Consider the following 18,127-nt stretch of genomic DNA (forward strand, 5'->3'; position numbering starts at 1 on the left):
ATTATTTTGTATATCATTCAATATTGTGACCTTTTGACTTTGCAGCCTCTCGGTAAAGAGTATTCACTGGAGCTGTAACATTGGACCCCATTCCTGTTACATGTGTGTGGTGCACACCCAGCACTTGTCTCTGTGGAAGGTCGATGGGTTCATTCCGAAACTCAACTTCAAGCAGGTCCGAAAACTGAATGTTCAACCCATCTCCAAAGGTATTCATCATATTCCAGACTGTATGTTTAAGCTGCCTCAGTAGGAAGACAGTGTCTGTTAGTTCAATGTGCATGCCATATAAATAAATAGGTATGCAATGTTTGCGATGTAATCTTGTCTACAAGAATTAAATGTTATATTATTCATGATTGCTCAACTGAGGGATACTCTTTTGTGTTAAAGTCACATAGGATACAAGTATTGAGGCAGTAGACTAACTAATTGAGTGATTAAGCCAAATGGAACACAAGATTATCCAGTACATATTTACATCTAACAGTCGTGATGCGAAAAGTGCAAAGTTGTATTGCCAAAAGATGCAATATTAATATTAGGCTTTATGGCTTGACCGTGTTTGGGGGCGAAGCAAAAAGTATTAGCACTAATATGTAGATCCATAACACGACAAAAAATATCCCAAAAGTAGCACCTAACGTGTGAGGACATAGCTCAATCAAAGTATTCTAACTTTAGACATTTTTGATCCGCCTACTCATTGAACGCAGGAAACTATATGCAACTGATGTAAGCAGTGCATTGTGACGTCTTATTCAACGTCGGTGTTTAGCAAATTCATAAACATAGGAGACAAGTTGCAAATTTTGCGTTACTCGAGACCAGGAGTGATTTTAGGGCCTATATGATAAAGAAAATAAGATTTACATGCTTTTACGGATTTTATGCAACATCTCAGAACGACGTGAATTTGTGTATACGAGATTCAAAATGGAGAAATACATGTCCATGCGATAGTATTCGAATCAACGCCATTAGGACCAAAATTTTCAAGTTCCATAGCTATGGTTTAATTTTTCATTAGTTTTCTAGATTTTCCTTTTAAACATGTATATACGTGTTACCTATAGGGAGAGCTCCGCTCTCACGGCCCTTTGGACCGTGGGAGGGCTTTGCCCTCTATTAAATCTAAAACATTGCGTTAAAAAATATTGACATTACAATACATCTAACATTGACATTAGATCTAAAAAGAACAAGACAATTTTTTGGCACTGCTTGTACTTGCATTAAGTATGACAAAATAGCATTTTTCATATCCCCACTGTCAAAGTGTTCCTATAGGTCAGTTAATCCTTCTTTAGCTTATGCTTAGCTCAAGAAATATCTGAATAATGTAGCATGTACATGATAAACATGATTATATACTTGCCCTCAGGGGATATGATTTTTCTTTTGCTGAAAACAAGGTGTATAGATTCCTTGTAGAGATATTATGTTGTAATATTGTATTACAGATTGTCTATGGAATCCTTGTAGAAATATTATGTTGTAATATTGTATTAAAGGCTGTCTATGGAATCCTTGTAGAAATATTATGTTGTAATATTGTATTACAGGTTGTCTGTGGAATCCTTGTAGAGATATTATGTTGTAATATTGTATTACAGACTGTCTATGGAATCCTTGTAGAGACGTTATGCTGTAATATTGTATTACAGGCTGCCTATGGAATCCTTGTAGAGACGTTATGTTATAATATTGTATTACAGACTGTCTATGGATTCCTTGTAGAGACATTATGTTGTAATATTGTATTACAGACTGTCTATGGAATCCTTGTAGAGATATTATGTTGTAATATTGTATTACAGACTGTCTATGGAATCCTTGTAGAGACGTTATGTTGTAATATTGTATTACAGACTGTCTATGGATTCCTTGTAGAGACATTATGTTGTAATATTGTATTACAGACTGTCTATGGAATCCTTGTAGAGACGTTATGGTATAATATTGTATTACAGACTGTTTATGGAATCCTTGTAGAGACGTTATGTTGTAATATTGTATTACAGGCTGCCTATGGAATCCTTGTAGAGACGTTATGTTGTAATATTGTATTACAGACTGTCTATGGATTCCTTGTAGAGACATTATGTTGTAATATTGTATTACAGACTGTCTATGGAATCCTTGTAGAGATATTATGTTGTAATATTGTATTACAGACTGTCTATGGAATCCTTGTAGAGATATTATGTTGTAATATTGTATTACAGACTGTCTATGGAATCCTTGTAGAGACATTATGTTGTAATATTGTATTACAGACTGTCTATGGAATCCTTGTAGAGATATTATGTTGTAATATTGTATTACAGGCTGTCTATGGAATCCTTGTAGAGACATTCTATGTACCCTCAGTAAACAACAATGTAGTTTCTTCTTCAACCATGCCCAGCACAGAGGAAGTTTTGCACTTCCGCCCCTGGAGAGGTATGTTAGGGAGAAAACTTGTGCTTAAATTTTAATATCGTTGAATAGTGCAGCATGGAGTGAAATTGTTAAACAGTAACAAATGTTGAAATCATTTTGAAATTATAGACAAAAAAGAATTATCCTCACAAATATGATTATTATGGAAATTCAGGTTTTGAAAAAAAAATATTTTTGAATTTATTTAGTGGAAAAATCAGCTGTGGGGCCTGGTCAAATGATGGGAATCAGCTGATTTTGTGTGTGGGAGCAGTCATACTTGTAAGCATCAAAAGCAAGTCTCAACAAATTAAGTTTGATCAATACTTTATAATTCAGCATCACTATTGACATGTGCCTTTAACTTCCAGCATTCGTGCAATACTTATTATGAGTTTTCAGTTTTCATTTTCATAATACTGGTATATTGTGAAAGCATTGACGTCGCGCACAGTACTGGTGTTACTTTCATACGTGCATTAGAAAATGCTTCCGCTGTGTTCATACAGATGTATATTTTGTGGATTATTAAAGTCTTATACATCAATGGCAAGGAAAATATATTAATAAATAATGATAATAGCTTATATAAAATATAATTTACAAGCATTTCATTAGCAATAACGGAGTTATATACACCCAGATGTCGTCATATTTTGCTGTCCCACGTTACATGAAATACGCATACGCTTTATCCACAGATTAATAAAATGATTGATTTTGTCCCAAATAACATAAGAATTGGTGTATGATTGTGACGTCCTTATCTAAAAACCATAAACCAATTACTTTAAACATTCAGTTCATAGAATTGATATAGCGACCTTAAGAATGTCAAAGACATTGGTGCCCCGTGTTTGTAGTTAGACTGCAAATGCAAACCATCATGACCAGTAGCATGCCTAATACAGGGGGAAGTTGAATATCCTTGTTACATTTATAATGTACATATATCGTGGAGCATAGTGTAAGCCAGTATTATATAATTCTGAGTATATCCACGAAGTAGATTGATTGTATCGGTGTCCAGTGAAATGTCCTTATTCTACAAATGCCGCGCTTTTTAAACAATTTTACCATTTTATGTCTTATTTCTAAGCATTATTCCAACGCGAATATTTTAATGAATATAACTTACAGAAAGTACATAAAATTTACTATATAGAATATACAACATTTCATTTTATCCTGCGTCCATTTAGGAAAACGAAAAGATACTTAATGTCCAAATAAATGTCCCATGTGATTTTGTCGCGCAATGACGCGACGTCGATGTACACAATCTACGTCTAGCTAAACGTAAAATGTTACTCCTTTTGTTTTTAAATGATCTAAATTAAAATGATTTTTAAAACCAGTATACAAGGTATTTAAGCTATAGCATGTGTATCTCATAGATGTGTTTTACTCTGGTACATGTACTTTAATTGGCTTTATCAAATGACAATTATACAGACAATATTTTGTTGCATGTACTACTGTATGTATGCATATAAAAATTCAGCATTGAACAGATACACTTATGGTGTGTAAAATGTTGCAATATTATACAAATCTTGATTTATATACGAAACTTTTTAATCATATTCGATAATCTTGTTATTCATATGAGAAAATTTTAATTATATTCGATAATCTTAATATTTATATGCGAAAATTTTGATTTATATTCGATAATCTTGTTATTTATTTACATTTGGTAACCTTGTTATTTATATTCGATATATAAATCTCGATTTATATTCCATAATATTTAATTCATATTTGATAATGTTGATGTACACATGCTAGATGTACGCATTGTAGGTGAAATGCATAATTTCAAAAATTGATAAAAGAATTGGCTTCATTGACCATGACCTGACCTCGGATGTCTTAAATTTAACTAGAGGAGCTACTCTGCTAAAATTAAACTTTAATAAATATACAGCACTACCAGCCGTGAGACATTTGGCCTGAATTGAATAGTTGACCTTGCCCTAATATGCTGAATAAACCCAGTAGCTATGTCGAAGCTTGGGTGGCTGCCCTGTAATCCCTCATAGGCTGCTTAGCTAGCTGGATTAACAAGAGTGATACAAATTTGAATATTTATTAATCATAATCAGAAACAGGGTGCAAATTTACATATATAGCGGAAAGGGTCGCATGCAAATTTTTGTGGGGAACTAGGGAGGCGGCCAGTTTGACTACCAACGTATGGGCAACACAGGGGGCCCTATGTGGACATAGTTGCCTGGACCTGAACGGGTGATCACGTTCTAAGGGGGAAGAGATCTCTGTGCATCTCACCTGTCTCCTGCGTGCTACCTGGTTTAAAGAGCAAGTAGAGCAAACTGTGGACCCTCCTACAGTTTCCAACATGCACCAGCCTGTAGCCTCCCCTAGGAGGTGGATGTGAGCACAGGCACCAGAACGGTGGATATATATAGCGTGTTAGATCTTATGTAAACCCCCCCCCCCTCCCCCATTCCAATGAAAGAAAGATATATACATATATGTCACAAATTAAATGAATTGAATGTCAAAATCTTGTTAGAGTAACAGTGACGTGTTGAACAACCTCACTGTTATATTTAGGACCCAGGTGATCTCTGTCGGTTGTGAGCGATTGCCCCTGGAATATTTCGCCCACATGGGTTGGTACTCCAGAAGAGTAAAGGAAACCTCTCTTTCTCTATATAGTGGAGTAAAATACAAATTTTCGCATATGAATATCAAGATTTCTCGCATATAAATCAAAATTTTCGCATATAGATATCAAGATTATCGAATACAAATCAAGATTTCCGCATATGAATAACAAGATTATTAAATCGAAAGTTCAACGTCTGACAAAAAAAAAATCTAAATTCACATAATTTTCACGAGACCCCCCCCCCCCCCCCCCCCTCAAAACTAAATATGATATACATGTATATTGAAACTAACCGATTCACAAGTAAAACATACGAGTATAAATAACACTCTGTATACCTTTTCTACTGTTTATTCACAAATGAAAGTGAACATTAAAACGTTAAAATGTAATATTATTTAGAGGTTTTTAACTCTCACTTCAACTCACCGTGATTATTTTTATTATCATTTTATTCATTTATAAAGCGCAAACTTACATATCCTTTCTATGCGCTGGTTGGTTTTTTCCCCACTAGAGCGTGATCGACACTCCCCCCCGCCCCCCCCCCCCCCCTTCCACATAACTATTTGAATTTAGAATTTTATCCCACATCGATCTTTTGATCCTGCCCCTAACCGACCGCCTTCAGGTTGATAATAAGTTTCGATTTAGTAAATAAGCCGTAGGTGCTCATATATGTACACTGTACGAAATTAATCTCGTAGCTTTTTTTCCGAAAATATGGAAATGTTTGAATTTATGATTAAATCATTTTTCACTTGCATGATGAACACCCCACCCCCCACCCCCCTTTCCCCAACAAAAAAATCGATTGTAAAAGCTTAAATTTATAATAGTTTAAAAAAAACTTTTGTTATTTCATTATGGATTTCAGAAAGTGGATGAGAAAAAGAAAATATCACAAAGGGAAAGGCTTGAATTCTATAGATATATAAACTCCAAAAATGCCGAGAACTAAGGCTAGCATTGTAGAATAAAACCAAAACTATCAATCAGACTGAATATAAACAAACATCAGAGGTGGTGAGAAAGTACAGAGCGAAACGGGCTAAATGTGAGAGAAAGAAACACAAAGAAAATATAGAAATTCAATAAAACATACAACTAACCATGCAGTAGAAAAAAACCAAAACTGATTTTTTTTACTGTGTTCAAATTTCTCATAAGAATTGCAAGCCTTATTTCATGGGATGGTTACCTGTAAAATGCGAAACGAAATCGAAATGAAACGAAATCTACCGAAGCGAAACGACACCCACCGAAACGGGTACCCTGATTTCATACGAGATGCCTGCTGTTGTAGGCACGGTGAAATAAATACAGTACGTGTACTTTGGAGTATTTCTAAGAATTCATAATTTTTATGAATGTACACTATACACGTACAAAGATTTATTTTGAGTTTTTAAACATTAAATCATGCATGTGCTTTATTTATGATATTACAGGTAAAAGATAATGAATTTGTTTAAAATGTGACGTTGCTTTCATGATTATATTTTGCCACAATTTATGATGTTACAGGTGTAACGTAAAGTGACACCAGTACCATGCGCTTAGTGATTCTAAATTCAATGGAGTCTTTCTTTTTTCTTCTTCTTTTTTTGTGGAATGCTAAAATTTTACGACTATTTTGGATGCATATATATTTTAGGGAAAATGTCTGAAATTTGGAAGTTTAAAATTCAAAAGTTTTATGAATTTTATTTGTCTAAATATCTGTGCTCTTTTGAGGTGCCAAAGGCTGAAATGAATTTGGAATCCCATGAAGATAAGAGCACATACTGTGTATTAAAATTGTCATAATTGATAAAGTTATAAATGAATGTATTTTGTAGGTATACACATGGGTTGACATAGATCTGTCAATCAGCAGTTACACCCCCTCAGCATGGAAGATTCCGGGGTAAGAACTAAGAGGCAATCTATTTTTATTTGCTGTCTTGTCAATAACAACAACTAAAAATACAAACATTACAAGAACAAACAACTTGAAAGTTTGTGTCTGATTTTTTTTTTTTTATATTTATAGAAGATAGCATTTAAGACACTCTTGATGAAGTAGTTTTGTTTTGTCTATGAACAGGTTGGAAGGCAGCATTAGATCTGTGAGTTTTCTCTCTAAATCCTTGTTGGTGTGTGCAACAGAACCTCCACTAGAATCTCTTTGTAAAGATCAGGACATGTTTGTTGTACCCAGTAAGTACTCCAAGTTCTATCTAAACCATTGTACAATAAAAATGCAGGTTTTACATTTTTTAAAAATATTAGAACTAACACTTTTATGTCACTTGAAACACAGGAGTCTGAAGTTTTATTAATTAAATTGAAATATGAATCCGGGGAAAAGGTTACCCATCACCTTCTACTAAAAATAAAGAAGACAGTGGATAATTTTTCTCCAGATTTTTATTTTAATTTCATTTATAAAACTTCAGTCTCCTGACTTTGAAATTGAAGATCTGCAACATAATGTCTGTCATTGGTCTGCATGACTACTTGCAACTTTAACCTTGGTAATACCTTGAACTTTACAAGATTGAGAGTTAAGATTTGATGAATCATAGAGTCAGGGTCAAAGTGTACTCCAGATGAGGTCATAGGTCATGATCAAAGTTTAGATTTACTATGATAGGACTTTACTGAAGACTTGGGAGTATCACAATACTGTAGTTTCCTTATTTTACGTGAGTACTTATCGCGAAATGAATCATGGTCGTCAAATCGTGAGAAATTACATTTGCGAGTGCTCTGTTGATCAAGTGTTTTTGCATGTATTTTGGCAATATAAGAATAAAAGCGAGAAATATTTTTTTGCGAGCGATGTTTCTTGCGAAATTACAAGATAATAAATTTCTCGGGTATATTTAGGAGTTTACAGTATGAAATACATTTTGTGTCAATGTACTGCAGTGTATTGGTAATATGATGTGCCTCAAAATCAAACCCCATGATCTTAAAAACCCTGTGCTCTACCAACTATAATTTAAACCTGCTAGGTAGAGCTAGTAAAGGCACATAAAGTTGTTAGAATGTGATCTTTGATTTGCTATCATAATTATTGTTTAATTGTATCATAATTGAAAATTCTTTCACAGCAGTTGTCAATGGAAACAATCTACTACAGAGCAATGATTCTGACATATTAGTGCCAAAGAAGCAGATCTCTTCACAGTCTGTCACGGGGACGCTATTAAACCTGTCCAGAAATCCACAGGTATGGCACACAAGGGACCCCAGTCACTCCCTAAAACATTAAAACAGGGAATGTAGCAAAATAAAAAGAATATTAAAAATATATCCAGGTACTCAATGCTTACTTAATCTCTGTCACCATAGATTGATAAAAAAGAGATATGGATACTAAAAATCAGGTTCATGTACATAGGAATGTTTTACTGTAAAATGGCCTTTAAAAAAGATTTGGAAAGTAACGCAATACTTTTATTTTCATTTCCAGCAAATATGTTAAAACTTTTGTTATTGGGGTCACTTCTTATACATGTGTATTTAGAACATGATGTTGCAAAATTGCACTGCTTGGCTGATAAGAGACACCCTCAAATATTTGAACCTGGTTTTTTATATCCTTTCAATTACTCTAAGGTCATTTGACTCCTGAAGGTAAAAAGGATGTACACTTTTACCTTTCTGAGTGTCAGATTCACTATATAGATGTTTATTTCTTTCAGACTACCAACTAGTAGTAAACTAGTTCTCCTCCTTTGTTAGACATTATTTAAGAGAGTTGCGTGTCTGTATATATTAATATATATTTATTTGTGTGTGTATTTTGAATATGTTATAGAGGTGGACATCCTTTTCAAGCATGAATGGAAATAGAAACATCGGCAATTTTTGTCTATTCTGTTTAAATTGAATTACTTAGCTGAGTATATGTAGCTCAGTAGGTTAGTGTGTTGACTGCTGAACTGTAGATGGTGGGTTCAAGCTCAGCAGGGTTTTTGAAATACCCCTCACCCCCAAAGATTACTTTTTACTAAAACTGCATTATTATTTTTACTTAAAGAAGTAAAATTTGAAAGTTTTCAATTTTAAAATATTGTTGTACATATCCTCCTCTTTTCATCCATATCAAGTTTCTGCTGAAGTATTCCTCCTTAAGAGTTTTTAATTTGATGAGCTGAAGAGATTTTCTAATGAAATACATGTACAGTGGAACCCCGTTATTACATTCCCCCTTTATTATGTTAGACCACGTATTACGTTGGAATTTTAAAGCACAAAACCATTTCATAACTAACTTATATAAAATAGACATGCATGGTTATTACGTTCTCGCAAGATGCCGCCACTTGGTATTACGTTGTAAAAATTCAGACAAAAATGTAATAAACTCCCAATTATTCAATAGTGATTCACAAGATAATCAGCCATTTACAACTAGACTGCCCCAAATTTCCTGGTCTGTTAGGGGATTAGAGACGCTTACATAATCTCGCTTTGACAGATCCAGTGACATCAATACAGGTGAACACCTAATTTCTGTGGAAACGAGGGGGTTATTTTTACTGGGTCTTTTCCTATAGGAAAGACCAAATATAAATAAACCCCTTGTTTCCATAGAAATTATCCTTCCACGGAGTATCAACGAAAGATATACAATTTCCAAATGATGTTTTTTTAACAGATCTCATTGGAAACGTTTCATACGTTGCCCCCAGTATTACGTTATTTTATTGTGAAAAAATGAGAAACGTAATAACGGGGTTCCACTGTACTAGTAACCTCAGATTCATTATCAATGATTTCATCATACTGATGGGCAACTTGTATCTGACTGTATCTTTATTCCTTAGAGTGTAGTCCAGGAAATATCTCAGTTAGTGACAATCCAATTACGAGAAAACAGAGACCCCCAAAGGAAATCCTGCATCGGAATCGGGGGACTCCTATCTCCCGAAATCCTCATCTACGAGGTATGTTGTATATCTACGAGGTATGTTGTATACCTTAGGCAGGTGAAACATGGAATCTTTTAGAGTTGCTGTATTCTCTCATATTGTCTACTATATTAACAAGAACTTAGGAGTCTTTTAATAGTCTGTGATCTTGCGAATTTGTGCAAAATAAAAACCTCACAGGCACAACAAGATCTGGTATTGCATTGTCATTATCAAGTTTGCGCACAATTCTGTTCACTGTATGGGACTTTACATTATTCTGTTTGTTGCACTCATATGCTTAAGGACTGAAACAATCACGATACGATACATATTGCAATACTTATGCCACAATTCAATACTTTCAATATGGAACAATTTAATTACCAAGATTCACAATCATGATTTTTAAAGCAAAATGTTTCCAAACTGCTAAACGGTAAGATGCCTGTTGGCTCTGTAGTTTAAACTGATAAAGTTCTTTATTACTTTCATCAGACTGTAGGCAAACAACTGTCTGAACTTTCTTTGACTTTATTTTGTTCCTCATGCAGGTAAAAATAATAAGTACAGGGCAAGCCTGATGTATTTTACTGAATGCATCGAACCAAAAATCGAGTCAATGAGTCAAACATTGAATCGAGCATTTATATTGAACAGTATCGACATTTCAGTTAATCGTTGCAGCCTTAATATGCTTAAGATGTTGCTTTCATTTACAGCCCAGCCTGAGATCTCTGGTTGTCGGGAGTAACACACAGAATGTCCTACAGGTTTTCACCTTCACCAGGGATGGACCCTCGGGGGACCTGGTCAAGTCAGCAGAAATAGTAAGTGTCCATTTGATCCCATCCTATGTTCAGTCAGCTGTCTAAGCTTAAATAAAAAGCAGGTTCAGCATTGACCATAAATATCAAGTACAAATTCCTTCCACGTTCGTGCACACATTCTCATCATTCGCAACTCAAAGAACAGAGCACAAGAACAACGGGAACAGCGATTTCGAATGCACTCAAATTCTTAAACTTAAGCTCTTATGAATGGCAGCTAGGATTATATGTTATGAATCTAAAAGAAAAAGTTATATAGTTCACATCTTCTGCCTTAGCAATGTGACATCATCTATCACATTTTCATATTTAAATGGAAAATTCCAATTTTTTTGTTTTTAGGTCACCTGAGTCACTCAAGTGACCTATTGCTGTTGGTCTGCATCCATCATTGTGCATTGTGCTTTAACAATTGTACATTTTTGTAACTTCTTCTAAAGTTCTTTAAAATAACTACCCATCCAACTCTTTTTAGCCGAGTTGCAACAAAGTTGAACTTGGCTATTGGTTTGGTGATGCGGGCGGGCGTCAACAATTGGTTTCCGGATGGTAACTCGAAAAGTTTACAATCTAATCAAATGAAACTTTGACATATTGTTGGTAACCAGGTAAGGAAGACCCCTATCAATTTTGGAGAAAAATGGTCAAAGGTCAAGGTCACAGTGACCGAAAATAGATTTAAAATTTTTTAAAAATTGGTTTCAGGAGGATAACTCGAAAAATTTTAATTTGAATCAAATGAAACTTGGATATATTATTGGATACCAGCAAAGCAAGGCCCCTATTGATTTTGGAGAAAAAAGTCAAAGATCAAGGTCACAGTGACCGAAAATAGATTGAAAACTTCAGACAAATATGGTTTCTGGACAGTAACTCGAAAAGTTTAAAACTGAAGTTAGTTCTTCATAATTATAAATATGCCACATCATTCCTGACTTTACAATGTATTCCATGCAACTCGGCTCATGCACGCCTGGGTGCATATATTGATTTTTAAATTTGGTATAAAGCGTCCTAGTGACAAGAGGGACATAAAGGGACATAAAATGTAGATTTTAGGACTCCTTTTTGGACTCCTTCACCCCTTGGTGCAACAACTGTCAAAAATTGACCAAATTTCAAAAATGTTCTTTTCTACAACTGCACATGTGTAGGGAAAATTATAGAGCATGAAAGCCTTTACCAAAATTGTAAATTGGTAGAGGTCTGGCTCCAGTGTGGGGTCAATCCTGGTACATAGTGTTTATGTGTAAGATATCTAATTAACATCCTCATTATGCTATAATTGATAGTAAATTGAAAGTAAATAACTGTATAGAAGGAGCAGTTGTAAATTTCATGATCCAAGGGATAGGGGTTCTGGTTCCAGGGTAGAACCAAATTTTTCTTAGTGATTACTGTACCAAAATTGTGATTTTTGCAACATCAGCTTCTGACTCTTGGATGGGTCCAAAATGATATACTGTGAAATCATTCTAATTCGTGGGGGCCAATGTTCATGGGTAAGCAAAATTTTGCTGGTTCATGGGTAAGCGATACGATGTCACTAGGAGAGATAATTCTACTTGGTTTGAAAAAATGTTCAAGGACACGTAGATTCAGGAGTAAGAGTGACCCACGAAATCCACGAACATCAACCCCCCACAAACAATGATGATTCCGCAGTATACATGTAGTATTAATATAGCGTGTGTATATTATGTAGTCTTTCAACGGTATGGGCATTTTCAGGAGCACTTGTGTTTTAAGAACATATTTAAGACTTGCATTATACTGCTGCTGAATATTAGAATTTAACTTAGATATGCAAAACATGACAGGAACATTATTATAGATTTCATAGCTCTTGGGGCTAGTGATAGTTTTAACTAATGCTCAGGTGACCAATAAGGCCTCTTGCTTTGTTTTGTTTGTATGTTGTTTTTTTCCAACTGGTCGCAGGAATATGCCTGATCAAAAGGTGAATTTGAAATTGGGTGACTCATACATGAAGCACAAATGGGGTGGGATTTTGTGTTTGTTTCTTTGTTTGTTTTTTGGGGGTTTTTTTATGACTTAATTTTTATGCCCCCCTTCAAAGAAGAGGGGCATATTGCTTTGCACCGGTTGGTCAGTCGGTAGACCACATGTTGTCCGCTCAATGTCTTGAGAACCATTCACTTGATCATAATGATATTTCATAAAATGATTGATTTTATATAGCGCTTTTTCCATAGTGCTCAAAGCCACTTTACAATACATTATTACCCCAGCAGGCCTTATATCCATCGAGAACTTTCTCAGCTTCCTGGGAAGCATACAGTGCAAGCTGTCGTTAAGGCGCTAGAGCAGTAACATTCTAACAGTTTCTTTCACTGTCTGTAGCCAGGTACCCCTTTTACACTTGGGTGGAGTGAGGAAATTCATGTAAATTGCCTTTCCCAAGGACACAACGTCGGCCCTGCCGCAGCTAGGACTCGAACTTGGGACCTTTCGGTCGAGAGTCTGACAGCCTAACCACTAGGCCACCGACGCCATATATGGGTTGGTTATGAGTAGAAGAGGACCCCTGTTGTTTTTCAGGTCAAAAGGTCAGGGGTTAATCTACTATGGACATAGGAATACACTGTCCGCTCAATATCTTGAGAATCCTTTGCTTGACAGACATCAAACTTGGTACACTGGTACATCCCAAGGAGTAAATGACCCCTATTGATTTTGAGGTTACGTGGTTAAGGGTCAAACTGGACTTAGGAATATACTGACCGCTCAATGTCTAGAGAACCCTTTGTTTCACAGACATCGAACTTGATACACTGGTACATCTTTATGAGAAAATGACCCCTATTGATTTTGAGGTCACATGGTCAAAGGGCAAGGGTCAAACTGGACATAGGAATATACTGTCTGCTCAATATCTTGAGAACCCTTTGCTTGATAGACATCAAACTTGGTACACTGGTACATCTCCAAGAAAAGATTACCCCTATTGATTTTGAGGTCATGTGGTCAAAGGTCAAGGGTTAAACTGGACATAGTAATATATTGTCTCCAATATTTTAAGAATTATTTCCTTGATTGACAGTAGATGACCCCTATTGATTTTTAGATCACATGGTCAATCAATTCCTGACATAGGAAGATATTGTCTACTCAAAATTTGGAATTGGTGATACTACTATGAATTAAATAATCCTTTTCAATTTTGCACCATAAGGGATATATGTTTTACAAACATTTCTTGTTTAAATAGCAGTCCCAGTCAGTTTTATAGTTAAATGAGATTTCTTACATATGATAACAAGCATTTAGCCATGAACTGCTCCATTATTTCTGTCAACACTTTGTGAAAACAGCTACATTTGAGATAAAAACAAAAAAGGGCCTGTTGCTTTGTTGGTAGTTTATTATTCTATTGGAATTCTATTGTGTTCACAATTAGAGCTGATCATAAAATTTATTCTGGTGTACTTCCTAGTTCTAAAGTCAATTTCCTAATGTTTACCATAGTTTGTCATGACACAATGGACATTACACATTGTATAGAGATTATTACATAGTTAAATCCATATTACATGTCACCTCAGCTTGAGTGGCTGATCATTAGACATGCAGCTAAACACCTGAGATTCAATATTGGCTGAAGGCTGATATGACAGCTGAACTTTACTATGTACTGCTCTGTCTAATATATATACTTATTTTTCATTCAACTTATGATTTCAGATTATATTGATTATTGCCGTTTTCTGTTGAAATTCGAGCTGCTAGACTAAATATGTATATTTCAGAGGAAATTTCATGTCATCATAATGTGCATGTATCTAGGACCTTACTTCCAAATAGCATGATGCACTCAATTTTTAGCTGAAGTGAGCTTTTCTGATCACATTTTGTTGGGCATTCATCTGTTTGTCCATCCATAAACTTTTAACATTTTCGACAAGTTTCTTCTCCAGAAGCATTTGGGACAAATATCAACCAAACTTGCCTTAAAGTATCCTTGGGTAGAGAGGATCTAAAATGGTTCAAGTGAAGGTCAAACCCTTTTCAAAGGGGATATGATTAGAAATAGTGAAAAAAAAACCTGAAAATATGTTGGCATCTTTTAAGAATCTTCCCAAGAACCACTAGACCAGAAAAGACAAATCTTATGTGAAAGCTTTTGTTATTGAATGGAGATTCAAAATTGTTCAAATTATGTCCCCTGGTGACCACAATAGGAAATCAATATTTTCACATGTATAGGATATATCTTTATTCTGAAAACCAGCCGGGACATGATTAGTTATATTTTATGCAAAAATGATCAGGTAGTGTCATCTCTAAGCACAAAACTTACAATTTTTACAGTGGTATTCACTCTTTCTTTAAAGCAAATGGACAAATTAGAAAGACCGAAGGGAATTAGCTTAATTCCAAAGGGTGCAGCCCTAGGATACAAAGGAATTCTTATTGCTGCAGGAATGAAGAAAAACAATGATTCCACATTTTTGCCGTCGTCTTCAGGGTCAAACATGGAAGCCAAACTAAAGTTCTACTCCATAGATGTTGGTGAGACTTGGATCATTTAATATAATGTAAAATAACTGATGTTCGTGGAATCTTTATTTCACAGACATCTAAACCAATTCAGTGGTCATTAAAGAAAGACAACTCTAACACTAATAGTATAACCTAGACTCCCACAAACCATAAAACTTTGATCCTCAGAAAACGAGGATTCTTTAGTAGGTAAGTATCTCCTTGGTACTGTTGAATCATCTGCCTACATGTGTATTTGTAATATTCATTGGTCTATGACATGAATGGTCTGTTTGCACATAAAAGAATCACAAAAACCTAGGGTCATAACATCGAAAATATCTCTTCATCAGACTTACTACAATAGATTCTTTTTTGGCTCATCTAAGCTAAAGACTCAAGTAAGCTTTTCTGATCAAAATTTGTCCAATGTCTGTTGTCGTCATTAACTTTTCACATTTTTATCTTCTCCTGAAACACTGGGCTAATTTCAATCCAATGTAATACAAATCATCCTTGGGTAAAGGGTATTCAAGTTTGTTTAAAGGGGAAATAATCAAGAAAAACCAAAAATAGGTTGGTATCATATTTTAAAAATTTTAAGAACCAAATGGGACAGCTTCCTGACATAGTGTAAGAATCATGGTATTCAGGGGTAGGGTGAGGCCACAATGTTTTACTTTGGGAGATACAGAAAAAAATCTTTAAAAATCTTTTTCTCAAGAACAATAGGGCCATGATTAGTTTTATCAATATGCAAGCATCCCCAGATTTTGATCAAATTGAGGTCCCCAGGGGTTGGGTGGGTCCACAATAGGGGGTCTAAGTTTTACATGGGAATATATAGGGAAAATGTCAGTGACGGCAGGACCATGAATACTCATATTAATATGCAAGTATCCCCAGGTAGTGAAGACTCAAGTATATTCATATCATGACCCCTTGGCGTAGGATGGGGCCACCATAGGGGGTCAAAGTTTTACATAAGAATATATAGGGAAACATCTTTAAAAATCTTCATCTTGATAACAGCATGGCCATTATTAGTCATAGTGATATGCAAGCATCTTCAGGTAGTTCAAATTCAAGTTTGTTCAATTCAGAGGCCTTGGGATAGGGCGAGGCCACAATGGGAGATCAAAGTTTGACATGGGAACATGATAAAACAAATAACAAAGAATCAGATCAAATTATAATGAAATTACTCACCACCTGTGACTAGAAAAATTAAAAATATAACAATTCATCCACGATTTTACCATGTTCGGATGCCGTCTTGTTATTTTTTGTTACTTCCTGTAACATATAATTTAAAACCTAATGCATAAACATTATTTTTCCAGAGTTTACATATGTCCAAAAATACCATTTTTTTCTCTGCTTTATTGCGATACTTATCGTGGGGTGAATTATCACGATATACCAATACACCAGTAAAATTGTACATCCCTAATCGGAACATATAGGAAATTAATTAGAACAAATTCTTTTCAAGAGCAGCAGGGACACTTTATATTATAATCATAAAAGGGGGAGGGGGGTCTTCAAATCATTAACCTTTGGATTCGAGTGAATTAAATTTTACATAATGCATGTATACAGAAAAGAAAATCTTTTTAATCTTCTCCAGAAAAGCAAGGTCATGTCAGTCATATTGGTATCGAGACATTCCCATGTTATGTGGATTCAAGTTCAGTTATCTTGTGACCCTTTGGGGGCTAGGTCATGGAACAATATGTGGAAAAAAGATTGGGAAAAAAATCTTTTAAAAATCACAAAAGCTGAACAAACAGCAAGACCAGACCGACTCAGGTGAGTGATGTGGCCCATGGGCCTTTAGTTATTTAATTTTGGGAATCACCTTTCAATGTCAGTTTGCAAGAACATCAAATTGCAAGTGCTATACTCTGATGAACTTAAAGGGAAAAGCCATACATAAGATTGTAATAAATGAATGAGTGAATTGATCTTAATAATAACAATGTGCCCTGCATCATAGTCACATTCAGTTGAAAACTGGCACATAAAATGTAGATATCAAACAAGCTTTGTTGTTCTCCCACATATAATCAACATCCCTATTTTCAGACTTTGAGCTTTTCACCATTGACTTGAAATTGTACTCTCCTTTTGTAATAGTGATAACTTTAATTTGTTCAAGTGTAATTATGACTTTAATTTCTTCCTTATCTAATCAAACAGTAAAACATTTGATTGGTTAATATCGTTAGAGTGAAATTTAATGTGCACAAAGTTGAAAAATGCTACTGGAAAACATTCCTCACCCTGAGAAAGGTTTCATGGATATAGATAGAAACAATGGACCACTTACGTGAAGCCCCTGTGACCTCTTTGACCTGATGCATGTACAACCATGTTACACAAAACATTAAGCCTTTTGCTTATCTCAGTCACTGACTATCGGTGATTCTGGAATCATGAGAGATGGTTAGTTATATATATATAATACATGATCATGTAAAAAAAGATTAGATGCTTCTAATGATATTGAGCAAAAATAGATTTCAATTTAATGAATACACTAAATGTGAGGAAACATGTACATGAGATTCGTATGAATATCAATCATAGATTTAATGTACAGTGGAAAAAAGTCAATACAATCCTATATTTTCGCAAAGTAGATTTCAAGTTACTTGGAAAAAAACTTGTATTACCGATAAAAGAGGTGATGTGTTGTGTGTAAAAGGTTTCACCAGGAAATTAGTATGTGCTGCCATCCTTCCTGCTTGCACAGGGAGAAACAGGCTAGAGTATTATGACTTAGTCACATGTTATGTTGAGATCAGTCACGTAATTCTCAT

General features: G+C 34.9%; 1 protein-coding gene and 1 long non-coding RNA gene across 6 annotated transcripts in view; one reads left to right on the forward strand and one right to left on the reverse strand.

Moving 5' to 3' along the window:
• Window positions 1–18,127, forward strand: part of LOC125677698 (WD repeat and coiled-coil-containing protein-like) — a 35,190-nt gene that overhangs the window by 7,222 nt on the left and 9,841 nt on the right. For 3 of the 5 annotated variants that reach the window (XM_056160738.1, XM_056160736.1, XM_056160740.1), the window contains 9 exons: window positions 46–209; window positions 2,331–2,445; window positions 2,634–2,706; window positions 6,904–6,971; window positions 7,152–7,264; window positions 8,164–8,282; window positions 9,886–10,005; window positions 10,692–10,799; window positions 15,155–15,332. In XM_056160738.1, coding sequence (XP_056016713.1) covers window positions 46–209; window positions 2,331–2,445; window positions 2,634–2,706; window positions 6,904–6,971; window positions 7,152–7,264; window positions 8,164–8,282; window positions 9,886–10,005; window positions 10,692–10,799; window positions 15,155–15,332 — 1,058 coding nt within the window. The remainder of the gene's footprint in view (window positions 1–45; window positions 210–2,330; window positions 2,446–2,633; window positions 2,707–6,903; window positions 6,972–7,151; window positions 7,265–8,163; window positions 8,283–9,885; window positions 10,006–10,691; window positions 10,800–15,154; window positions 15,333–18,127) is intronic. The other 2 variants (XM_056160739.1, XM_056160737.1) reach the window with 1 other exon arrangement.
• LOC125677701 (uncharacterized) lies at window positions 10,488–18,059 on the reverse strand. Its single transcript, XR_007371251.2, has 3 exons — window positions 17,981–18,059; window positions 17,635–17,732; window positions 10,488–10,845 (listed from the first exon to the last, which is right to left on the reverse strand). It is a non-coding gene; the product is annotated as an uncharacterized LOC125677701 (long non-coding RNA).

Source organism: Ostrea edulis, chromosome 3, assembly GCF_947568905.1.
Source record: "Ostrea edulis chromosome 3, xbOstEdul1.1, whole genome shotgun sequence".
Lineage (NCBI taxonomy): Eukaryota > Metazoa > Mollusca > Bivalvia > Ostreida > Ostreidae > Ostrea > Ostrea edulis.